This window comes from Adelges cooleyi, unplaced genomic scaffold (assembly GCF_023614345.1).
Source record: "Adelges cooleyi isolate 19-005CV unplaced genomic scaffold, UGA_ACOO_1.1 ACOO_flye_CR_arks_rails_tigmint_CR_PRNA_651, whole genome shotgun sequence".
NCBI lineage: Eukaryota > Metazoa > Arthropoda > Insecta > Hemiptera > Adelgidae > Adelges > Adelges cooleyi.
The window spans coordinates 6,811,988-6,838,033 of NW_026096352.1; the positions used below are offsets into that span (position 1 = coordinate 6,811,988).

Genomic DNA, 26,046 nt, shown 5'->3' on the forward strand with positions numbered 1-26,046 from the left:
AAAATACATTTATTGAAGTACATATTACATAATTATATTAGGTATATTTATTATTAATTATACAAAAAACCTAAATGTAATAGGTTAAATGACAACATTTAAAAAAAAATCCCTTAATATATATAATTTCCCATATGTATAAGAATATTAAAAATTTAAAATTTTAAATGTTTACGCCGAGCTTTTTCAATAAAAAACGCCATTAAAAGGCGAGCAAAAGCAATAGAATTTACGCCGAGCGTATCAATGATATGATCATAATCTAACTTCTTTGTTAAATCTGACTCTATAGTTAAAACAGCCAAAGAATTTAGCCTTTCGTCGGTAGTACTTGATCTCAAATAGGATTTGACCATTTTTAAGACTGAAAAAGACCTCTCAGCAGAACAGTTAGATGTAGGGCTAGAAACAAAAATTCGTAACCCAATTTCTACATACAGTTACAAATCTTTTTTTGTTTCTTTGTGATTACGAACATAGATAATAGATTACGAGTACATCAACGTTACGAACTAAGATTATTATTACTGACAGTTGGCACGACCGTTTAAACATGTCTACGAAATATTTTTGGGCGGCCATATTCTGTGTATCTTAATGCTCAAACTACAATATACTTTTACATGTCCTGGTATTTTCAATGCATGTTTCGTGACAAATAAAAACCACAATAATACATTTATTAGTATCATTACTTTTTTTATCACCCAAATGACCTACCGTATTATACCAAAATGCTCTTCAAAATTTACCGCCTCTAAAATTTTACCGCCAGGGCCCAAGCCCCCCTGGCCCTCCCCTAAATACGTCTCTGCATGTACCTCCCTTCCAAACGAATTATATTAAAAGTATTGACTGGTCAATAAGCAGTTTTGGATAACTATTTTTAAATTTTGTTGTTTTAAGTTGAGGGCAGGAGAAAAGGTGGAGTGTAGTATTATATTTATCTGCACGCACTTCCCCTCCCGCCTTAACAATCCGCCCAAACTCTTATAACTTTAAAAATAGTGGTTCAAAACTGGTTATCAACTAGTCAAAATGTTTAAAATATATATGTTACCATTAAGTTTTAAAAGTTACTATCAAAAAAACTAATTTGAAAAAGGGGTAGGATCATAAAAAGTTTTTTTGGCCTCTCATCACCCGCCGTTGTTTTTTTTGATGAAATCACAAAATAGATGAACTTAAGTAGTCCCTCGAACGAAATTTTGTTGTGATTTTTTTGCACAAGTCTCATCAACAATTACTGTTTTTCATTCAAATAACACGTAATCACCACTCTTTCATTAAAGACCTATAACTTCTTTAGTTATCTGAAAAAAAAGTCATAAGATATAATTTGGAGATAATTTAAAAAGCGACAAGATTATTCTAATCCCAACTATTTATCTTCAAAAATTAAGAATTTACAGATCTTTTGAAAGGAAAGGGGTGGTTATAATATAAAATAAATTTTATTATTTATTATAATTGTATTTAAAGTATCTGTTTTTAATAAGGTAATTTTATGTATAAACAATTTTTTATAATTTGTTAGGAATAAAACAGCTATTTATTAAAACATGTATTTAATAAAAAATGTTTTAAAACATCTAAAGATATTTGGTTAGGATGTATAAAATTATTTATTAAATAATTTCAAGTATTAAATTAAGTATAAATCAAGTATAAAGTATTGTTCAGAAAATTAGGTTAAAGAAATATTATTTTGCTTGTTAGAACATATTCCTAACCTAACCGGAATATTTTAGGCAATTTAGCGTTATATATTGAACATTTTAAAACGTAAAAATTCACTCTCTGTACTTATAAGTTATACTCTAGGCAAATAGTTGACATTGTATATTGGTTTCCATAAAAAAAAAAAAATACCTATATACTAGGATCAACTATAATTATTAGTATTATAGGGACACAATAAATTAATAAAATTGCTTTAATATTTAGTTGGCCGAACTATTTAGCTATTATAGTTGATAATTATAGTTAAACTTCTGGTACCTACACTCTGTATAAATTATCGCTGAGTGGGCAAAGCATAAACAAAGGATGATGCGTTGGTCGCTGGTATACAGGAATTGTTATGACTAGACAAATTATAATAATCTCCAAAAACTCGGCGATGACTAAAGCGAATACTATACATACACTGGGGATTTTGACTAAAATTATTTCAATTTAAGAGCTTAGCAGAAAAATAACTACTATTATTATTTACATTTGTTTCCTTCTTATTTTTTTAATAATTAGGACAATTATCTATCTCGTCTTCATAGTGTTTAAAAAATGTTTTTGATAGTTTAACAAGACTATAGGCTAGTCTAATGGTCGATAAACAATTCTATTCATTTTCTTTTTAAATATTAAGTGCTTAAAAAACATATTGAATAAATAAGGGAACTTCTAGTTTAAGATTTAATACAACATAATTCTGCCTTTTTATATTATACAGACTTGCATATTAATTTTATGGCATTACACGTAACTGTTAGAATTTTAAACTCAGGTTAAACCTAACGAGTCAAATTTCGAATAATTCAAGAACTATTGGTCTATTTCGTAACTAAATTTGAAATTCTATAAGTATGGGGCAGTGTAAGTGTTTTTTTAATGTTCATAGCTTAATTCATACTGTAGAATTTTTTAAATAATGGATATATGCATTTCAATCAATATGACAATAGTTACCAGAACATAAAACATTAAAACGTAATATTAAACATTCTCAAGCATTTAGCACATTTATAAAATCGTGAAAATGGACGTCGGTCTTTATTAAATGTTTGTTTCATCATTGATTATTGCAATATATCTGTTGTCGTACATTAAAAATCCAACTTTCTAAATATAATTAAAATACTTCAGCTTTAAATAAAATAAGGTTTAAAGATGTATGGGATAACATTTTATGTTTACTACGTTAAGCTAATAATTTCTGTATAATAACTCCTTTCTGCTAATGATAAGCTGACAACGACACAATTTTAATTATTAAAGAAATAGTTTTTAGAATAATTGATTCTGTATTTTTAATTTTTATTATATTTTTAAATTATTTGATTTATACCCTTAAACTCTTACGTTGTATTATAATAATATAATATAGGACCATTTTTATGTAGTAAATTTTTTAAAAGTTCTTTTATCGACGTTGAATTGTTGTTTGATTTGTTTGTTTATGATGAAAAAAAAAAAAAAAATGTAGGTACTTTTTTTGGAAAATGTATATATTATATATATATATATATATATATATATATATATATATATATATATATACTTCATAAAGATTACAATCATTAGATAATAGTAATTAGCTGTGTGTCCTTAACCATCGAATACCGTCACTTTATTGGCCAATAATGTAACCCTCAATAATGCAATTTAAAGGAGGCTCTACAAAAAAGTTTGTTATGTGGTACTAAAAAGTTTAATTTTTGTTTTATGGATAATGAAATAGTATATTTATACATCAATGTCATACTTGTCAAACTAACTGAAATACAATATCAATATAATTTATGTTACACCAAAGTGATGTAACTAGTTGGAAAAACTATCGACTTAAAATTACATAAATATTTATTTTAAATTAAAAACAAGCGGACTGTCTTAAAGTCAACTAAGTAAAAATCCTTAAAATAGACCCTTTTATAATATAGTAATTATAAAAAAAAACTTAACCCTTTGTACGCTTAATTAAATATATTATAGCTCAGAACTATAATATTATAATAAGTAATAACTATAATATAAATAGCTTTAAAGTTTAGTTTTTTAAAAATAAAATCCAATACCTTTTCAGGTTTACATCAAAGCTAAAGTAAATTTTTATATTGTTGTTGAAGTCGAAATGAGGTTGTAAGATATAAAATAAAATTGGAACAGACAGTACAAATTAATGATAATGTTATTTTAATGAGCAAAGTCTTGTACAAATTTTTTCTTAAATATCACTTCTTATGAAATTGCGTTAAAAAAATTAATTAACTTAACCAGGCAAATTTATAATGCTTAACAATAGATTAACAAATACATTTCAAAAATATTGGCAACTTTTTTTTTCTGGTGTATTCAGACTGGTTTTACACATTAGAGAAAAATACATATTACCAAAAAAAAAAATTAATACTAATAATAAACTAGAGATTCAAACGACAGGGGACATGATGCAAAAAATTTAATTAACCAAGTTAATTAAATTAGCAAGAATAAGGCCGCGTGTTTTAAGTTGTAAAACAAAAAAAATAGATAAAAAACGTATTCTGTAACCTAGTTGTAACAACTAAATTAACGAAAAATATATTTTTAATTGTTATCGTAATAAAGAAATCATCTAATCTCTAATGTTAAACCTAGTTTTGTTTATATCCATATAATCAATAAAAATAATAACTTTTAAAAGAAAACAAAATAAAAATATACAAATTAATTGATATATAATAATAATAACAATTTTAAAAACTTAATTGCTTAATGTGTGTTGGCCAAATATTTTATAAAGTGAAAGGGTATTTAATCTTATGATCTTAAATTGGTGTTCCTATTATTTTATACAGCAGGATTATTGTTGAAATGAAGCGAGTAATCTTCTACATTTCTTGAATATTGATATGAACATTAAACTAATATATACATATGGCTAATGCGAAAATCCTATATTGTTAATGAACAAATTTTAAATGTTTTATTGATATTAATTAATATGTATCAACAATTTTATTTGTTGAGTTTAATAAATTTAATATCACATATTGCAAATAAAAAAAAAAACAACAAGCATAGTCTAAAGAAAACATAAGACAACTTTATAGTTGAAAATAGAATGTTTGCAAATATGAATGCATTTCAAGCATTTGATATGAGTGGTTCATTGGAGAAATATAAAATGGAATTTTTGGGAGAAAATACTGTAAAATTGATAAATACTGTACAATTCAAACTACATAACATAATTATTTGAAAAAGTTATCATTGTAAATGAGAGAATTATGAAGACAACATTAAATATAACACCATAAAAGAACAGAAATATCCTCGTCTTAATAAAAACAATAGACATAATATTAGAAAAATATAAAATCAAAATGAAAATAATTGTAAAATATTGGATGTGATTTGAATAAAATATTCATTATTTGTTAATACATCATAAATAGTTTGTACTCTTTGCAAATGTATGTCAAGTTTGAAATTTTTTTTTAGAAAGCATGTCTATTAATAAGTGAATAAAGAAAATTATTTTTTTTTTACTATTAGTCGCAATATAGAGGTGACTGATATAGTAAATTATTTTATGTTACGCTCCCAACTATATTATCCGTTTAAACATAAAATTTGTATACATATATAAATTTTTGTAACAGTTAAATACATGTAGTTAAATTGTAGGTCTGAATCAATAGTTTTTAAAGTTTGTAATACATCGAGATGTTTCTGCATACAAGACAACAATAACCCCAACAAAATACGTATTTTGACACTTTTTTACATAGAATACAATTATTATCATACATATGTACCGATCTTAAAACATTATTATCCTTTTGACTTACAAACAAATTTAGTTAATAATAATTATCTTTAGTAAAAACACCTCAAAATAATGATATTTTTTCTAGTCTCGTGTTTATAAAAAACCAAAAATGAAAACAACATTTAAAGAAGTGTAACAAGAATTATTATAGTAACTGTTCCATTGTACCTCAATTAGGTACATTGTAACATTTTAATTTTGTACACGTTAAATGTAATTTATTGTATTATGATAATTAATATAATATTAATAATAATTATTATTTTACTTTGTTTTTTTCACACGATTGGCTATCAAATAACCATTATTGGCACAAATACATTGTATTGTGAAAAATCACTGCTATAAATTGTTATCACTGTTAATGTGTTGTGATTGGGCAGCAATTGCAGCGGCAGCAGCGTTCGCCATATGATTAATGTTGCAAATAACTGGGTAAACGTTTTCCATTTTACTAAGCTTTTCAAAAAATGGAATCAAGTGCAACAGTTCTTTATCAGTCATATCATCAAACCATGAATTAACAGGAACCTGTCAACGAAATAACTAAATTATACTTTATATCTACTATATGTCTTTGCAAATTTGTTCAAATTGCTCTAATAACACATTTTAATTTTTTTTAAGTGCATTAAGAGGCTAGCACTGAGGCTGTTAAAAGCAGTATCGAGGGTATTTGAGGAACATTTTCTGGAAAATACTAGACTGAATACAATCTTTTTGTGTCTAAAACATTTAATTACTGTTGGCTCGTCGATAAAAAAAAAAAACTCATTTTTTTGGTTCTTAATGCAAGAAAAGCTTATACATTTTTTTGTCAAAAAAATCTCTCTCTTTATCCATATTAAATTTAAATAACAGGTTTCTTCAAAACAAGGGGCCTTCCATAGGATTCGATCTTTCTTAGATTTCAAATAAATGTACCTAGCATGGGAAAAATCTTGATATTACAGGAGATAGATTTTACTGAATAGTATAGCTAATACAGGCTTCTAAATCAGCAAATTAAAAAAATTATATACAATTTTCCCGCAATCTTTAGTATTTATTATGGCATATCAATGAGCACAGAATTAAATAAAGATTAAACAAAAAAAAAAAGTTTTTACCGGTGTCAGGCTCATTAAGTTTTATACCGTTTTCTTATAATATGTATTATAAAAAATAATTAAATATTTAAATAAACCACACAAATAATTCTCGACAGCGTATACATATTTCAGTAGCAATATTACCATCATCAGTCATACTGATTACGAGCAAACACCTCCGTATATACATATACACTATCGTCATACCGGAAATTATCACTGTAATCATGTATTTTTACGAATTTTAATAAAATGCGTTGTAATGGACTCGATTCCTAGTTTAACAAATTGTTCCAATTTTTCAACATTTTGATTGCCTCTCTAATATTAAATTCTTTAGAATTATTAAAATGTTTTACTAAGTTTATGCTATGAATAGTATCCAATAAATGTTCCGCAACAAGAGATTTGTGTACTTCTAGGTTATTTATGAGCCTTGCATGTTCTTTAAATCTAACCCCAATACAGGGTGATTATTTTATCGTGAACCACTCAATATCTCATTGGGTTTAATGAGAAATTTAAAATGTTTCTTTCATTTTGTTCTTATACAATGTGCTTTCAATTTTTGTTTTTACCCCCCTTCCAACTTAGTTATTTTATAGCAACTTTTAAAATATAAATGGTAACTAACTCATACACTTCATTAACTTTTTAAATTGAAAATAATGTACTAAAAATATTGACTGATTGATAACCAGTTTTGAACAACTATTTTTAATGTTATAAGAGTTTAAAAGTATGATGGGAGGGGAAGTGCGGTTGGCAACTTTATTCTCAATTTAAAAAGTCAATGAAATGTTTTTCTTTTTAAGATCCAAAAGCTGCCATTAAAAAAGCTAAGTGAGGAGGGAGGTAAAAACAAAAATAATGTAAAAATTGAGACCACATTGTATAAAAACATTATGAAAAAAAACTTGTATTCCTTATTAAACTCAATGAGATATTGAGTGGTTCATGGTAAAATGATCACCTATATTTCGTCAGACCTACACATAGGCGGAGATTTGATAAGCAAAGGCTTCACACCCCCTCATCATTACTTTAGTGAGTGATCAAATAATTTGGGGTGGCTTTCAATAATTTCGGGGGGGATAAGACCCCCAAGCACTCACCAATCTCCACCTATGGACCTACAAAGAATTTATCACATTTTTCACATTGTATTTTATAAATTCCCAATTTTTAGTATTCCCCTATATTATCTTTGGTCAGACAAAACAAAATATCGGGGTTAAGTTTAAACACATTTTTATAATGATCATTTCCTGTATGACGACACTGTATAGGTATGTAAGGAGGTGTTTGCCCGTAATCAGTCTCAGTCTATTGTATGCTCTGAAGATGGTAACAATGCTACCGAAATACGTATATGCTATAAGAAACCATTTTTGTGATTAAGGGTTAATTTAAATAGTTAATTACTTATAAATTATAATATATAGCCACAAGTGTTGCTAAAGTTTTCTCTAGATATTATAAAATGTTATATACATACAGCGTTATCAGGATGAAAAATATAAGAAGCTGGTGAATTATCAATGATTACGACTTTATGTAGTGCACGGCCTAATTTGTTTAAGTCTTTTACATAGTTTCCTCTATAAAAAACACATGATTCACGGAATAGGCGAGCTCGGAAGACACCCCACTGATCTAACAAATCAGCTACTGGATCAGCATACTAAAAAAAAAAACAATAGATAAATATATATATACATATATATGTAAGTATTTTTTTTTTTTGTAGATAACAAATTAAAATTTAACTTACTAAAAATATTAACAAATGTAATCAAATTCAACAAAAATAAGATTGAAATTATTATACATGATCAATGGTAATACATTTTTTAAAAACAATAGAAAATAAAAAAGTTACACACCTTGGCAAGACTTGCAGTAAATAATACACATTCATAAAGTTCGCCCATACGCTGAAGAAATTCATCTACATGTGGCCTTTTCAAAACATATACTTGATGAATGGTACCATCTATTTCTACAGGCACTATAAAGTCTGCATTGTTGATTGCCTATATTTGTAAAAAATATGTATAAATATATAACATGTTGAATTAATTAATTCCATAGGTACTATAAAACAGAATAACTATATACTGTTGTTAATTGAAAAAAGAGAAACCTTAAATGTACCTTAAATGAACTATGAACAAGTGTTTCATCTAAATCAATCACCATACACTTTTTATGCATATCTTGATGTTTGATAGCGGGAAGAAGATATGATGTTTGTGAAGGGTCCGGGCTTAGTGGAGGTGTAAAACTACGGCTAGATTTGGAGTTGACTCCACGAATACTACCGCTTGGTCCAAAAGTAGATTTTGGTCTTGTCCTCGATTTCCCAAAACAACACAGTAGTGTTCGCCATAATCCTCTTTCATTTTTCATTCGAACATGGCTACCTACAATGAAAAATTAAGTACTTAATAATAATTTATCATTTTGACTGTTATTGCCAAAACTTAATTTACAGCTAAAATAGTTTTGTATATTTATTTTATTAAGATACTATTGAGGATACTTTTTTGGTAGTGTAATGTGTCTGATAAGTTAGTTGTATAGGCTAGGCTAGGCTGACCGTAAAAAATAAATACAGTACACATCAAAAAACAATATACAAGTATTGTATATATAATTACAGAGTATCCTACAAATATTCAACAAATGAAATAACTTTTGTTCCAGAAAAAATTTTTAAGATTTTTTTTAAAATTAATTTATATTTATTTGCGCTATAAAATCCATTTTTTTTTATTGCACTTAACTGTTTTACTTTTGTAATTTATTTTTTTATGATAGCCCTTTTATTTAGAATCTTGCTGAAAATGTTGACTGGTCGACTACCAGTTTTGGATAATTATTTTTTAACTTATTTAAGTTTAAAGTTTGGGATGGATTGTGGAGTATGGTAGAGTAATGCGCATAGTTATTTTTATCAGGGCGCATTATCTACCGTATTCCACCTCCCATCCTAAACTTTAAACTTAAATAACTTTAAAATTAATGATCCAAAAGCGGTTGTTGACCAGTCAAATATTTTAGCAAAGTATTCTTAATAAAATTGCTATATTAAATGTTAAAAGAGCCAGTACAGTGGTGTTGGGGCATAGTGGGGACGAGGAGGTCACAGGTTTAGACGAATTATTAAATTGAAAGTGATAAAATCACTTTCAAATAAATGCTTCGATGCGAATCAGTAGTTAGTATTTTTAAACCATAGTATAAACCAACATAAGAAAGAATTAATGTGAAGTGCAGTGTTTACAAATTAGCATAAAAGTGTTTATTTGAAAGTGATTAGAGGACTAGTACAGTAGGGTCAAGACATAATGTAATCAAAGCATAGAGGGGATGTCTGTCCCGGAGAGGTCACAAGTCTCTAGGAATTATTATTAATCAAAGTGATAAAATCACTCTTAAATAAACGCTTACCAAATAAATATTCCTTAAAAATTTCAACTTGATCAGACTCTTTTCCTCGAAATTATAGCCAGAAAAAGTTTAAGATTTTTATACTTGTATGTTTTTTTTTTTGTTTTTCAAATTTTAACTGTGAAGTAAACTTTTTTCAACTTTTACCCTCGCCCCCCCCCCCCCCCAAAGAACCAAATAGATGAAATTTGTGATCTATAGAGTTGTTACTCGGAGGAATTGGTCCAGTATTAAAAAAGTCACAGTGTATACAGACAAAAAGAAAGTCCACATCATTGTAAAACCACTAGAATCTCTAGCATCAAACCTAAAAACAAGGTAACCAAAACATTATCACAGGAAAACCCAAACAAAAAAAAAGGAATACAAAATGATACAATAACATTACGACAACACATGAAATGATAATATTATGTACGAAAATAACAACACCTTTACTGTTACAGTTTTGTCTGTTTGCATGATGCTTAGATAATCGTGCGCATTCGACGTAATGTGTGTATTAAAGCGAAATGGGTTGTCCATTCCTGAGTAAATTGAACATTAACATTTATTTACTAATTTATACGCCTCAAGAGGAAGATTAGACAGAAATAATATAAAATGCAATGATAATACATTATGCATATAGTACATGAACGTATTAAATCAACAGTGGTTGTTAATAATAAATAATTTTATTTAATATCAATTTCTAGCAGTTAATAGACAAAACTTGCTGTTATAATATAATACTCAAACTTATTTCATGGTTGGAATAAAACAGATCAGTTTAACCTACTATTCATCATTTTTGAAAATTAAGGTCAATAACACTAATTAAGAGAAATAGTTCATACATGTTTTTAGTTACATACATAAACATATAAGGATGTATACAAATTTAAAAATAGACTCTTAATACTATTTTTTCTATTGTTTGTGCAAAAAAAACTAAAATTATATTGGTATGTTCAAAAAGTACTATAAAGATATTTGATCTTTTTCTTTATTTCACTTTGTCGAACTTGGTTTTTGGACTTAAACTGAAAATTAGTCTGTGTGCTTAAAATGAACATTTTTTTTTTTTTTTAATATCACAACTTTCAAAAATCAGTGACCTAACTGCAAAAGTCAAATTTTACAGGAAAGTGAATTGAAAAAATACCTTTTAACAATTATATAAGTATGAAATGAATGGATAATTTTGATAAATGGACAGCGAATAAGTGTTTTTATATTAATCGACTTTTTATAAAATTCATTGTTCCTCATACTAAAACCGCGAAAACCTAACTCTTCAGAAACCATATGTAGTAATTTTTTTTTTAAAAAGAAACCCAAAAATACTTAATAACACAATTATTACTAATATCGTGTTTTTAAAAACCACAAATTTGAATAGACACATTTTTATGAGTGTGATTTATAACTTTCAGTTATGATATTATTATCTACAGACCTGTGACCTCCAACCTCAATGTGCTTTGTTAACTTTTATTGCAACCCAAGCATACGCCTAACTTTTTAACCACATTTAAACATTTTATGATAAAAAATATGGTGAATTCTTACATACAAACTACATTGGATAGGTAAATGTCTTACAGATAATACATTCTGAAAAAAGTAGTTGATAATTATATTACCTATAGTTAAATTATTTGGTACACTACAATCCAATTAACTTGATAAGTAATATTATAATAATGATAAACAAAAATAATAACCATTTTAAAAATAACAACAAGAAAAGTTGAATGGCCTCATTTTTTAGATTGTTCCTTTATCAACCATGACATAAATACAATCGGCACAATTAAAAAAATTAGCATAAAACTTATTTTGAAATATCAATTTAGTATTTCTAAGTTTATATTTTTATAAATGCTATTTATTGATTTTGGAATGATGCCATTAGCTGACAAAAGCTCTTTAGACAAACGCTATTCAATTTACCACTCACAAAAAGCTGTCGGGTGACATCACCAAACACGCTGCATGATATTTACCTTTATCTGGAGTATAACTCTTTAAGTGTTCTTCCTCACGCGACACCTGGGTGATAATTGAAGATGCTTCCATTTAAACATTTGTTGTTTACCTTCTTTAGTGCCCCGTGACCATTCGTAAAGCAATTTCTTATGTACGAGTTCAACACCATATATAAGATATTAAGAATTACACAGCAACGACCAAGAAACGCCAAAACTGCTCAGCAAAAGACTGTCCTTCAGTCCTCTTCAGTTACGTGTATGTGTGTGCGGTGAACGTAGATATTATGTGTGATCGCAACGACGACAAGCGAATAACGTGCAAATATTTAGACCGCCGAGTAAACTTGCACACTAACACACAGAAAAAAACAATTAAATCGAAGTAAGAATGAACATGTATAAAATTATAATAGTTTTGAGTAATATTATCGTATACGACATACGAATCATGATTTACGATTAAAAATAAAGTGATATTATCATCAAGCCTATATCATCGTATTTGTATATACCTATTTTATTATTATTATTTGTTTATCGCTTGTTGGCGTTTGAAGAGAGCAACGTAGGAGCGCTACTGTCTACTACCACAGTACCACCCGGTTTACGAAGGCACAGATGGCGAGGCCTCGAGCCATAGAAAAAAAAATAAGCGTACCCAACTCTCAAGTCCTTAGAGAATTAATATATTCAGTAAGATGTACCTATCCTGTGTTTTGTGGACTGGCAATTTTGGACAGAGAGGGGGATGGCCGTGCGGTTATCTATAATGTCACGTTCCAGAATATTATCAAACAGCAGCGCTACGTAGCGGAGTAAAACCGCAGAATAGATGTTGAATGAATCAAATTAATAGAATTATTATTCTGTGGTAAAACTAGAAACGCAATTCTGGTGGTTCCGTCAAAACAATATACGATTAAATACTATATATTATTACCATTAATTATACATTGATTTTATTATAATAATAATGTAAACAATTTACGTTTTTTCGTTCCGCTTTTTAATCATAAATACAATAAACGCATCTTTTTGAGAGAAGTTAGGTAGCGTACTGTGGAAAAATTCCCAACTTTAACTGATGATAAAATCATATTATACTTTTAGGCCTCGTTCACGCGATGAAATATACACTTAAGGCCTCATTGACGGGTCTCTAATAGATTGACTCCCTGATTATCGTTAATCGTTGATTATTTAAGACGATTACATAGTAACCAGGCAACATAATTTTATAAGCGAATCACCTCATCTTTGCCCTGCTCATCTATAACGCCATGGCTGATGGCAGATAACGGACGGAGACCACTGCCCGATTTCCCGCGCATATTTAAACCGTTTAAATTGTTTTCATTGTTATTCGACGCTTAGCCGTATGTGCATTAACCTACCGTTGAGTGTCTGCAAAAAAAAAAAGAAGAACTAGTTTAAATCTCAATACTATCAACCATTCAAGCATAAAATAGATATCCTACAGACAATTACGGATTTTTGTACAACCAAACGACGCGACTATAAAAAAAAAATATCGTCTTGGTCTGTTCGTAAACGGTATAAAGTATAAATTGGTTTTTAGTTTTATAAGAAACAGACGAGTACTCGACAGCAAAATAAATAAATAGAAGTCCTATATGGTAGATTCGGGCGGCCATTAAGGTCTGCAGATATTATTATTACTGCGAAAGTGATAAAATTACTCTTCAAAAATAGTCTAGTTACGAATCTGGAATTTATAGATGGTAAAAATTCTTAATAACATTATATATATATATATTTGTTCATGTTATGTTTTTTTATTTTTTATTTATTTAAGATAATATTTACAATCTATACAATATATGTTAAGTATAATAAGTAAATGTGTTAGTAATAATAATAAGTATGTAGGATGATTTGAATGGCTTGATGATCCGTTGGCCACACCTCTAGTCGGTAATGTTATAAGTTATTTGTTATTTATGATTTTCACGTTAATACAAATTTACTAGGTTTATTTGGTATTTAATAAAAACTGTTTTTTTTTTATAAAATTGCATCATCGTATACTTAAATCAACATAGATCTATTATTTTTGTTACTAATTTATATAATAATTTAAACAATGATCGGTTCATGTTTGACACATGAATAAAGGTGAAGGGATTAATGTATCGAGACACAAGTCATAAGGTTTTTTTATTTATTTATTTTACAAATAACAATCTATACATAAATGTTTTTATGTATTTAAGTATTTATGTACAACACGTTTTTTTTCTTAATTATATTACAAAGCTTAAATGTCTTGAAAAGGAAGCCACCCTTTGGTAACACCTCTTTATGTAAAGTTAAGTTATGTCATTAAGTTGTTTATTTTATGTTAGTAGGTCTCTCATTCCAGTTACGTTTTAGTCTGCGTGGCCGTGGGGGGTTGTCGGGGAAGTAATAACGTAGAAACATTCGCAGATTGCGTTTTACTCACTCCATAACGATTTTGGAGAAAAAATACCTATAACAAGAATGTAAGATGATAGGATTTTGGAGACAACGTCATATCCTTTTTTTGGTAAACCTAATATTTAGCTTAATACTTAACTTTTAAAATCAGTTTTTTAACCTTTTTTAAAATAGCTATAATTTTGTTATTTTCAAAATCGGATATGACATTGTCTCCAAAATGTTATTATCTTTCGATTTCATAATAGGTGTTTTTTCTCTAAAACAACCAAGGACTTAGTAAAACGAATTCTGCGTAACCATGTTAAGATGAAAAAAAATATTTAAAATCACTGACAGATGTTTTGATAGTCCGAAAAATAAATCAACTACCAAAAAGAGTTCTAATTACTTAACTAATAATTAGACATTCCTAACTCCTTAATAACTAGGGGATACCACATCCTCTTTAATATATCTAATTAGGGTTGACATTCTCATTTCTCATAATTATTATACTTAATTGTAGAAGTTGGGTGTCCAAAAACGAGTTCGACTAAATCTTTACAGCTTGTATTGGCGGAGCTACAGGGTGTACTGAGTATGCTTTAGATGTCAGCGAGATGATACACATATATTAAATTTAAAAAAGTATAAAATATGGTTCATACACCGATACACGATGAAAATACAAAACACATAGGGCAGACACTGCTAAACGTCGCACAGTGGGGCAAGAGGCCTCCAAAATTGGCAAAAAATATAATATAATAAAATGCGGAACTATTTATAAACTAATAAAATTTTTGTTTATTTCATTTTTCAATTATTATTTTATTCTTTATTTAAACCATTTATTAGGGTTATTATTTAGTAAATATAAATAGAAACATATAGCGAGATGTATGCGTAAGCTAAGAAACCCCTTAGTCAAGATTGTATTATGCTAATTTGGACAAAATGTGGACATAACTAACAAAGTAGCAGAAAGTAGCAAAATGTGTAAAGTTTTTTTTACTCTTGTAACTCATACTTAATAGAAAAACAAACATTCGGCACACGATCAACTTCGGAACATAACTAAAAACTTTTAAATGTTTGTAGAATCTTTCTATAAAATATAAATTGTAAATCATTTCAAACAAAAAATTGGCTAATGAATCATTACATACGTTACGTCGAAGGTTTTATAGTTTAAAAATGTATTATTTAGATAATATCTCAAAATAGAAACAAAATGGAATAATATTAATAACATATAAAACATTTTTTTTTATCGAGGTGACTCGTCGATATTTGCCCTAGTGAAAGGAGCGGGAAAAAGTGCCATAATATCATATTTTGGTGGCGAGCAATAAATTAACCATGTTACTAAAATAGCGTGACCTATTTGACCGTGTTATCGTACAAACAAAAATAATATAATAATAGGTACATATTTCTAATTTTTTCGTGGTTTAAATTCAAATTTATTTTTTGCCAGTTTTGGAGGCCCTTTGCCCCAGTGTGCGTCGGTCGGTGTCCTTCATGTCATTTGTGAACACTCGACGATTAGTTTATTTTAACTATACCTCTTTAAAGGTAATATTCATTACAGTGCTGCCATTGGACACCTAATTTCTCTTTCAGTTTTCAATTCTTATATCATTAGGCCGTGTTATCACTTATCTTCTAAAAAATTAAATTGTGTAAATGTTCATAACCAAAAATATCTATTACATTTTACAATAATTATATGACCATCATACCAAACTAAACAATTTAGCAATTTATACTTCATAATATTATACTCGTTGAGAAAAATGTTTAGCGAAGAAAGTGGTGACAACAGTAAGTTTGAAAACATGTATTTTTTTTTTTGGTGTTACATTTTTTTGAAATTTTTTTTTATTTTAGCTAATCAAAGACAAATGAACGGTTTCTCTATTCCATCTCCATATTTGAACTTTGATCCAACACTTTTACCTCAGTCAACACAACCTGAATATTTATATTTAGAAGGAGGTTCAAAACAAAGAGGACAATTCGAACTAGCATTTAACCAAATTGGTTCATCATGTTTAGCTGGTGCGGCACTTGGAAGTATACGTGGTTTATACAACGGAATAAAGATGACATCAATGGAAAACCAAACTAGCACATATAATAGAACACAGTATGAAATTATTAAATACATTTTTTGTCATATAGTTAATAGGAATAAACTAATTAACCTATTGATTTAACTTGCAGGATATTAAACAGTATTTTTAAAAATGGCGCTGGGCTAGCCAATTCATTTGGTACAATATCTATTTATTACAGTATTTTTGGTATAATATTGGAAAAAACTAGAGGCTGTGATGATGAGCTCAATACCATAGTATCTGGTACCAGTACAGGATTTTTATACAAGTGCACAAGTTAGTAAGATATAAAACTTTTATTTCAAATAAAAATGAAATATTGCAAAACAGAATACATTTTAAGGAACTCGCATCATATGTTATCTACAATATTCCACCTCGTTAATATGCAATTTTTAAAAAAAATGATCAAAAAGTTCTAATAATAGGAAGTAATCTAGCTATCCCTCATTCCGACTATAAAAAATCTACAATTATTAACACCATCATCGCACACAGGCAACATCAGTCTCCTTTCAATTAACAGTGACGTAGATGACATACAACGTGATCAACGTTTGTGTAGCTAATAAATGACTCGAGTTCTCATTATAAATTAACTTCTATAGTAAAAACTGAAATTGGCATTATTTCAATACATTTATATTTAATATGTATATATATATTTATTATTATTATTAATAACGTTGAGCTTTGTTATAAAGCAAAACTAAAAGTATATTAAAACAAAATAGAAAATTTGTGTACTTAAATAATATATGTTTTTGTTACACATTATTTCAATAAAAAATGTCTGTTTTAGGTGGTATCAAAAGATGTGGAATTGGTGGTCTGATTGGTTTTGGTTTGGCAACTACTTATTGTTTAGTGAATTCCCGTGATAAAATTGTCAAAAGAGTGAAAGAAATTTATCACTAAACATTTTAACCTAAGTCAAATAATTTACATAAATACTTCTTCTTAATGAATCAAAACTTCCTGTAAAAAATTTTCAAATAGAATATTGATTAAATTGTAGTGACTGTGTATTTTTTATTTTCCTATTAAAATATTTATTTGAATTAGAAAAGAAAAATGTTTTATTTGTGTTAAAAAATTCAATATATTTACTGGTAAAATATTTATAAAAGCAATTATGTTTAAATCACTAAATAAACATTTCTGGTGATTGTAGAACATATAAGGAATTATGAATTATATAATTGAAATCTTCCCAGCTTCACATCTAAGAAAGTCAACTAATGTTTCAGTTATGTATTTGAGAACATGACGTCCGTAAATGTGGGGTCACATTTTCTAGAAATTTTATGAAAAATCACAAACTATGAATGGATAATATAAAAACACCAATCAAATTTTAGGTTTGATTTCTAAAGCATTCAATTCAAACTAGTAGTTAGATAAGTAATGAATTGCATATTTATAATTTACACTAATTATTGTATTCGGTTGCTGTAAATAGTCTAAATTCTAGTTGATACTTAATAACTATAATTGTGAATATTTCTAATAAATAAAAATATACAATATTAATACAATTTTGCCATAGAAATCCCTATGATGTTGGTACTTTGTTAGTTGAGCAAGCGTTTTAAGGGGTTAATCGCATAACCACAACGGTAAATACAATCAACAATACTATTAGCTGTTTTTTGCGGATAACTACATTCTGTAGTCTACATAGTGCTGAGGACATTATAAATTTCTAAACTCGGCAAGTTCCACAAGTAACATAGTTAATTACATTAATGAATCGCTTTTTGTTAAAAAGGCATATGTTACATTTTTTGTTAAATTTGTTTGCAACTTACAACTAGTATAAACTTAAATTAAATATTTTTACAATATGGAAATTTGGTATAAATGTCGAGTACCATGCACGTCATAATGTACATCGAAAAAATGATTTACAAAGTTATCACATTTTGAAAGTTATGCAGTTTTTACTTTTTTATCATTTCCCAAAAGTTCACCTGTTGAAACATGTGCCCTTATACAAAAAGCGATTCAATTTTATCTTCGGTCGATTGTCACATTTAAGAGAAAACTTAATTTACGTTTTTCCATTGTACAGACTTCAAATTATATTTTACGTGAATGTGTTACAGTTGTAATAGTACTGACTATTGTTCTCGGTAAGAGGTATATCAACTTTATTTATTTATAAACGTTTACAACTACAGGGTGTTTAATGGAGATATTAAAAATTCAAACTATCTGATCATTTTTTCGAATCGAAGTGCAAAATACATACATTATTTAAATTCTGACACAGCCTCCGATTTATCTATAATATGTAATCGATACCTTGCAATTTAACTTCGATGCTGTCAATTTTTTTTTTAAGGGAAAATTACACTTTGACCATAGTCAGTTTTTAGGTGGCCATGTGAGAGTTATTCACGATATTTGGATAACTATGGCAACACATTTTTGTAGACAGACGATCAGCACTAATGCTAAAAATTAATTTTTAAGCACAAATGCTTTTCATCGATATTTGTTGTCTGTAAACACTGGACCTCCCTCACTTACGTCTTGCGTATAATACTTTCTTACTGTATTGTTATACTGTGCTTGGTTTAAACTTACCATCCAAAGATTCGCATCGAAGCGTTTATTTGAGTGATTTTATCACTTTCAGTTATAACATTAATTATTATGTAGACCTGTGAGTTGTGACCTCCCCGTCCCCACTGTATTGGCTTCTTTTTAATACATTTGCATCAATAATTATTTTTTTAAATAACAATATCAACAACTTTGACACAGTATTTTAGGAAACAAATGTATTACAAGCGGACCGGAGTTGTAGGGTTTGATGCAGGCTACAATCTTCATGTCGACAAGACAACGGACATCGTGCAACAGAAACAGATTATTTTCAAAATGCATAGGGATTAGGAAACAAAATAATTAATAAATAATAATTGGATTTTATCATGACCAATATGTGTTTGTCATCAAAATTCTAAACTCGTGATTACGCATGCGTATAGATAACATAATATTTGTTTGGGACTCCGGACCGATAACACATTGATAAACCTCCGGGTTTTCTAAAGCTTGAGAGTTGAGACTTCGGGAGTTGAGCGCGATATTGTTGTAATTTGTAAGTGTTATTTGTTTGTATCATAATCCATAAAGCGGTAAGCCATTCGAAAATAATAAGGGATTCTGGATATTTTGTAAGGTGGCCGACCTTTTTAGTCAAAATGGCTGCACAAATAAAACCCGGGCCGAGTTCGAACAACGATAAGTTTAATTCTAATCGAAAACCAGTACTACTGGCCAAACTTGAAGGATGTAGTGACAGTGTGAACAAAGCCATTTTAATTCCAGAAACTGACGGAGTCATAAGCGTTTCCAGTGATCGGTAATAAACTTTCTGTTAAGTTTTTGAAAAGATGTTTGGTAAAACATTTTAGTTGTCGCCATAAAATCTGGATTTTCAACATTTTGAGAATCTCCAAATCCAACAACAGTTTAAATTGATTTTGAAAAACTTAAAATCTTTATAATTTTAAATTTATCTATTTAAAGCACTTAAGGTTTTGGATTTTAGAAATTCTCGTTTTGCGCGTTTAGCGCCTTTTGGTAAAAACTGCAGTGTAATAATGTGTAAATTGTACAATTGTAACACTGTTGTAAACACTATGTATAATTGTTGTAAGACTCAAAATATTTTATTTAGACCGTAAAAGTGAAGTGTTTAATGTTTGATAAAGCAACAAGTATTTGAATTTTGTCTACATTAATGTAATGTGTTTTGAACAATTTATTGAAAATAATAGGGAAAATAAAAAAAATGTTTGTCCAAGAGGATCAACGGGTTATATTTGTTATGCATACCTTATATGATACATTGATACATACTTATATATAATTTTCAAACCTAACCCTATCCAAATGATAATTTAATGCAGATTGTGTGATAGTTGTTATTCGTCATTATTTGCCATTCTAGATATTTCTATCTAAAATCATTGAAAATCATTTGGAAAAATGCCACAATATTTTTACTAAGTGCTTTGCTAAACATGCATTTTTTTATATTCTTATCACTCAAATATGTGTTAATTATATCTAGATACTTCAGGTAGTTATGTTATGAAAAAAATCGTTCATTTACACAAAAAAAAGCCTGCCAAGTCAAAAAATTGATTTTTGTGAGCATCAGGCAAGTTTTTTTTGACTGGTAGTGCATAATAATACAATTTTTGATGACTGGGAGTGCCATCTTATTTTATAGTTTATAGGTATTTTTATAAACTTTACACAATATATCATTATTTCTGTAACTTATGTCACTGCTTATCATTGGTTTATTAAGTTGGGGACTATTTGAATAAATAACTAATTATTGTTTTAGCTTTATGGGCATAGTAAGAAAAAAATATTATTTCAATCTTAAGACATTCATCTTCTTAGTGGTCCAAAACTTAAAAATGAATCAAATAAGTGTTAAAATTATAATATTGTGTAAAACATTCAAATCTAATTGTGATAATATTTATTTATTTGTATGTATATAGTACGGGACGAACCCATTACAAAAATTTAAATACAGTACATTGTAAGAAACATCATGGTAAACTGGAATGGCTGATAAAAAATAGAAAAAAGACTGGTCACTATTAGCAAAACGCAATATACGGAAAATTGAGGAATTAAGATAGTAGTTAGACGAGGAGAATGGAATATAGAACGGAAAACATGAACGTGTACGGCGACAAGGAACATTAAATGAAATAAGATTTGTTGGATCGTTGAATAGTCATGAGGGGGATGGGGAATATGTAGCTTCCAAGCAACATGTCGAAGGAACTTTCTTTGAACTCTTTCAATCAATTTTCGAGCAGCGGTGGAAGAGGGGTCCCAGAGTACATAGCCATATTCGAGGGTAGGACTGACTAAGGAAACTAACAAAACAGAACTTTTAGAGGAGCAACTAAATTGAATTCAGCTGAGACATGATTAATGAAATCAAATAATTTAAGTGCTTTGCAGCAGATTATTTGAATATGCTTGTTGGGGCAAAGAATCCATGTCAGAGTGAAACCCAAGTCTTTTACTGAGTTAGTAGCAACACTAATGTTGTTTCATTGTTTTTCTAGTACTGTAAGGGTATGGCTAAAAAGAGATTCAGGACAGTACTGGCCAAGTATTTGTAATTATTTACCGTCACCTGCAGTCGATTTATTCTACAGATCAACTACTAGACAATTATTTATTGGACAAGAAAATGGTACCATATCAGTGAGTTTGAATAAATATTTTAATCTTATTTGACAAAAATGTAATGCCGTTAATTAGACGATTACCATTTGAAATTATTATTTTAAAATATATAATTGCTAGAAAATATCTATCTACAATTGTTTTTTAAGTAGCTCGTCGGTATTTTGGACTAATTAAAAAATTTCTTAACTTTTATTCAAGTCTATGTTTCAAGTTTTCCCACCTGGCTCATGTGAAAGCTAAAACTTTAAAACATGTGTACACAGCATTGAATATAACCATTAATTGTTTTGATAAAAATATATTGCATATTTTCGATGTATCATTTTAGAAGAGAAAAACTGATATTGTGAACAAAAATGTTGACTGAAAATGTCCCATGATATTTTTCATTCTTTCATTTTTTATACTTGGTTAAATTTCAAACTTTGAAAAAAGTCATTTTATTCAATTTTATAATCAATGCACTTAGCTTTTTACTGACCATTTGATTTAAATTTATTATCCAAAATCGTGGGTAATAAGGTATAATACCCATTTATATAATATATAAAAATAGGTATAATATGTATAGGTTTAATTCAATTTGACTTTGTTTTTTTGATAACAAATGTTGACGCATTTGTTATTTTGAACGAAGAATCAGTTGCTCCACATCTTATAAACATTTTCACAGCCTTTTGAAAAACAAGTACTTTGTTAGATTTTTAACAAAATTCATATAATGTTACTAATTTAAAAAAAAAAAAAAATTTCCCTATAATTTCAAATAATTTACTTTTTTTAAATATATATTTCTTTATGTACTAGGAATACATACTAGAAGAGGACTTCAATCGCATGGAGCCCATTGGCGACATCTTAGCTCACCACGGCCGTTTAACTGGTATAATTTGGACAGAAGTAGCTATTGATGGGACATTGGAAGAATGGATTTTGAGTACTGCTCGTGATAAACGTTTCCAATATCACAATGCCAAGAACGGTAACCCAATCGGTCCGCCCTTTGTTTCTACCTCATGGTGTACATCGTTAGAGTATCCTTTTTAATATATATTTTTGTCTTAAGCATATTGAATTTAGTATGATAAACAAATGTTTAATCAAAAAAAGTTCTTAGAAATAATTTAAACTTACATTCATTAATATCAGATATGATCCGGAATCTGCTCATGCTTTTGTCGGAGATTATTCAGGAAATATTACCATGCTTAACATAAAATCTGATGGTTTGAAAGTAGTAACTACATTAACTGGCCATACTGCTAGTGTTGAAATGCTTATTTGGGATTCATCATCAAGACGTTTGTTTTCAGCCGGACATGATCGTTTAATAATAATATGGGATATTGGAGGAGGCCAAGGCACTGCCTATGAGTTGCATGGCCATACGTATGAAAATTTTACATAAACATATTTTCATATTGGTTGAAATCAGTGGCATATTTACAAGGGGTGATCAGGGAGATATAACACCGGGGGGAGGGGTTATTTATTTTTTTAAACATATTTTCAATAATCTATTTATTGAACAGAATTTTTTTGGACAAAATGTTACAAAACTAAAAAAACATTTAATTATAATATTGAGTTAAGTATTATATCTTTATAGTAAGGTATAGCAACATACATTTTAGTAATTTTTTTTTATCCTTACAAACATGTTTTATTTTAACAAGCAAACTTTTAAAAATGAATACTAAATACATTACGATTTGAAAACAACAAACAATGTAGATAAACAAACTCTTGCCAGGATTATACTTAAAGAGATAAATATGGTTCAGCTTTTTTTGTCTGGCCATAATAGCAAGAATTAAATAAGGGAGCCAGAGTGAATTTTTTTTTGCATATCATACCCCAGAAGAAAACTAAATAAGCTATTGATTGGAATATCTAGCTTTTATGGTTATGTATTGCATTTTTTTAAAAAAATATTTTTGGATAAATTCTTTATTTTTTGTTATACAGCAATAGAGTTACATCATTGGCATTCGTTTTGCCAAAAAATCTATTAATATCTGCTGGTGAAGATTCAGTCATGGTGTTTTGGGATCTAAATGCTCAAAGAAAAGAAGTAAATATCATTCATGTGTTTCTTTTTAAATTATATTAGATTGTTATTTAGGTGAAGTCTTAATTTGTATGGTACCTCTCTTTCATTTGATTCTAAATAAGAAAATAAAAATGTCAAGCCCAATATAACTCCTTTACCCTTTTTAATTGTCCAACTATATTGACATAAAGTAAATTATTAAATGAAGTATATTTCATAATTTATTTGACATTTTCTTATTAGTTTATCTATTACAGAGATGCCGGACAATATCTTTAAATACAAAACGCATAGTATTCATATGAAGGGCACAGGGGAAAAATGGTAGTAGTCACATAATGAAAATTTTCCCTCTCACACAAAAACACAAAAAATCACATTAAATGCTATTTTGATAAAAAATGTATTTATTTAAACAATCTATTGAGATAAATAAATAAAATTAATGGCATATACTGCAAAAAACTATTTGAAAAAAAAAATTTCATAAATGGACTACATACTACTGTTCTTCCCCTGTGCCCTTCATATATTTTTATATGTATTTTCCTGTAACTAAGCAGAGCTTGTGTGAGGCAATTAACATCTCTTTTATAGGTACCTTTAGTATTAATTTTAACACGGTTCTTTGCTATTTGCACAAATATTTATCATCATAATCATATCATTGATTTGTAAAATCAATTATCATACTAACAGTATATGTGAATTAATTGTATCAACATGACCTAACCTCTGTTAATTTTTTTTGATGTATTAAATATAGGTTATTTGTTATCAAAATATGTGTGCCGAAAATGTGTTAATAATTACTTTTATTAACAAATGTTACTCCACTCTATTCCTTGAGAACCATGTTGTTTCATGCACATTACTAGATAATACTATCAACTTTAATTATTGTGCATTACTATTATCTCATGAACAGGCTCAAATGAATCATAACAATTTAAATTTACTTTTATTTTTGTACTTATTGTTCATTTAAATGTATAGACACCACCATGGACTGAGTCGGATAATTGTGAATCTTGTAGTCGACCATTTTTGTGGAATATCAGTGGAATATTTGAACGCAAACAATTTGGCTCGAGACAACATCATTGCAGATCGTGTGGTCGCGCCCTTTGCGATAAATGCAGCCAAGAACAATCTACTATTCCGTCCATGGGATTCGAGCTTCCTGTACGAGTCTGTAAATTCTGTAGCACTAATATAGAGTAAGATAAATTGAAAGCTGTTTCTTTAAATCCAATTGTATATATTATGTATATTATAATTGTTTTTCCAGTCATACACCAATGGCTACATTCCATGACGCTAAACATAGTGTAGTTACAATGACGTTAGATTTACAACGAAAATGTGTTGTTACCATTGGTCAAGATCGAATTATTAAAATCTGGGATGTGTCAGCTTTTATTTAAAAAAAAAAAATATATCTTAATAAAAATGCCTATAATAATTACTTTAGTCATGTATATGAATAAATTATATTTTATACTTAGTATTGATAAAGGTGATTATTCTGTCATCAAATAAAAACTAAGTCTTATGTTGTCAAATATTCTACCTATATAATACTATATTTAATAATTTATACTTATTTATTTATTAATATTACATATTAAATCAAGTATTTTATAATCATTAATAAGTGTGTATTACTTTTTTTTAAATTCAAATTATTGTTGAAAAATAACTTGAAACCAGTGCAAACGAAAATGTATTTTACTAGTTAAGCTATTGATATTAAATTTGTTTATACCATATGTAAGTGTTATTTAGACTTTATATAAGAATAAATACATTTTTTTCCAATATACATAACACTATATTATTTGTACTTCATACTTTAATATATTAAGACAAAGTATGTTAAATTAATTTGTTTGTAAACCAATAAGTTTTTAATTATCTTATTAATAAAATATAATACACGCAAATTATCATTAGTAAAGCATCTTTTGAATTTGTTTTTCCCTTAAACAATATTATTGTGTGCACAATGTCATTTTCACTTATACTATACAATTTAAGAAATAAATCACAGTCGATATTAAGGGTTTTTATATACATATATATATTAACATGTATATAACTTAACATCTCGAGAAATAAATGATATTTTTGTAAAAAGTAATTC

At 28.1% G+C, this 26,046-nt stretch overlaps 3 protein-coding genes across 5 annotated transcripts; 2 read left to right on the forward strand and 1 right to left on the reverse strand.

Annotated features, from left to right (window-relative positions):
* Window positions 1–3,853: 3,853 nt before the first annotated feature.
* On the reverse strand, window positions 3,854–12,718 carry LOC126844392 (phosphatase Herzog). 2 transcript variants are annotated; one of them, XM_050582554.1, is made up of 6 exons: window positions 12,572–12,718; window positions 12,075–12,410; window positions 8,785–9,053; window positions 8,514–8,663; window positions 8,126–8,311; window positions 3,854–6,067 (listed from the first exon to the last, which is right to left on the reverse strand). In XM_050582554.1, exons 2-6 carry the CDS (start codon window positions 12,145–12,147, stop codon window positions 5,879–5,881), a joined length of 867 nt encoding a protein of 288 aa, XP_050438511.1. In that variant the 5' UTR covers window positions 12,148–12,410; window positions 12,572–12,718; the 3' UTR covers window positions 3,854–5,878. The 2 variants fall into 2 exon arrangements, with proteins under 2 accessions (XP_050438511.1, XP_050438510.1); XM_050582553.1 differs by lacking the exon at window positions 12,572–12,718 and having other exon boundaries at window positions 12,075–12,557.
* A 3,447-nt stretch (window positions 12,719–16,165) lies between these two features.
* Window positions 16,166–17,620, forward strand: LOC126844393 (mitochondrial import inner membrane translocase subunit Tim23-like). The gene is made up of 4 exons (XM_050582555.1): window positions 16,166–16,307; window positions 16,374–16,632; window positions 16,710–16,879; window positions 17,406–17,620. Exons 1-4 carry the CDS (start codon window positions 16,280–16,282, stop codon window positions 17,519–17,521), a joined length of 573 nt encoding a protein of 190 aa, XP_050438512.1. The 5' UTR covers window positions 16,166–16,279; the 3' UTR covers window positions 17,522–17,620.
* Window positions 17,621–19,608: 1,988 nt separating this feature from the next.
* Window positions 19,609–25,601, forward strand: LOC126844342 (WD repeat and FYVE domain-containing protein 2). Of its 2 annotated transcripts, XM_050582479.1 has the most exons (8): window positions 19,609–19,715; window positions 19,797–19,979; window positions 21,721–21,862; window positions 22,655–22,881; window positions 22,997–23,236; window positions 23,816–23,921; window positions 24,897–25,120; window positions 25,192–25,601. In XM_050582479.1, the coding sequence occupies exons 2-8, from the start codon at window positions 19,819–19,821 to the stop codon at window positions 25,325–25,327; spliced, it is 1,236 nt and encodes a 411-aa protein (XP_050438436.1). In that variant the 5' UTR covers window positions 19,609–19,715; window positions 19,797–19,818; the 3' UTR covers window positions 25,328–25,601. The 2 variants fall into 2 exon arrangements, with proteins under 2 accessions (XP_050438436.1, XP_050438435.1); XM_050582478.1 differs by having other exon boundaries at window positions 19,638–19,979; window positions 25,192–25,599.
* Window positions 25,602–26,046: the final 445 nt, after the last annotated feature.

Excerpts from the sequence above, each read along its gene's own strand:
- LOC126844393 (XM_050582555.1), top strand. The coding sequence starts at position 16,280 with ATGTTTAGCGAAGAAAGTGGTGACAACA. Across the intron at positions 16,308-16,373 it reads CGAAGAAAGTGGTGACAACA|CTAATCAAAGACAAATGAAC; the intron begins GTAAGTTTGAAA and ends TTTTTATTTTAG. Across the intron at positions 16,880-17,405 it reads ATTTTTATACAAGTGCACAA|GTGGTATCAAAAGATGTGGA; the intron begins GTTAGTAAGATA and ends TGTCTGTTTTAG.
- LOC126844342 (XM_050582479.1), top strand. The coding sequence starts at position 19,819 with ATGGCTGCACAAATAAAACCCGGGCCGAGTTCGAACAACGATAAGTTT. Across the intron at positions 21,863-22,654 it reads AAGAAAATGGTACCATATCA|GAATACATACTAGAAGAGGA; the intron begins GTGAGTTTGAAT and ends TTTATGTACTAG. Across the intron at positions 23,922-24,896 it reads TAAATGCTCAAAGAAAAGAA|ACACCACCATGGACTGAGTC; the intron begins GTAAATATCATT and ends TTAAATGTATAG.
- LOC126844392 (XM_050582554.1), bottom strand. The coding sequence starts at position 12,147 with ATGGAAGCATCTTCAATTATCACCCAGGTGTCGCGTGAGGAAGAACAC. Across the intron at positions 9,054-12,074 it reads GAGTTATACTCCAGATAAAG|GTAGCCATGTTCGAATGAAA; the intron begins GTAAATATCATG and ends TTTTCATTGTAG. Across the intron at positions 8,312-8,513 it reads TTACTGCAAGTCTTGCCAAG|TATGCTGATCCAGTAGCTGA; the intron begins GTGTGTAACTTT and ends TTTTTTTTTTAG.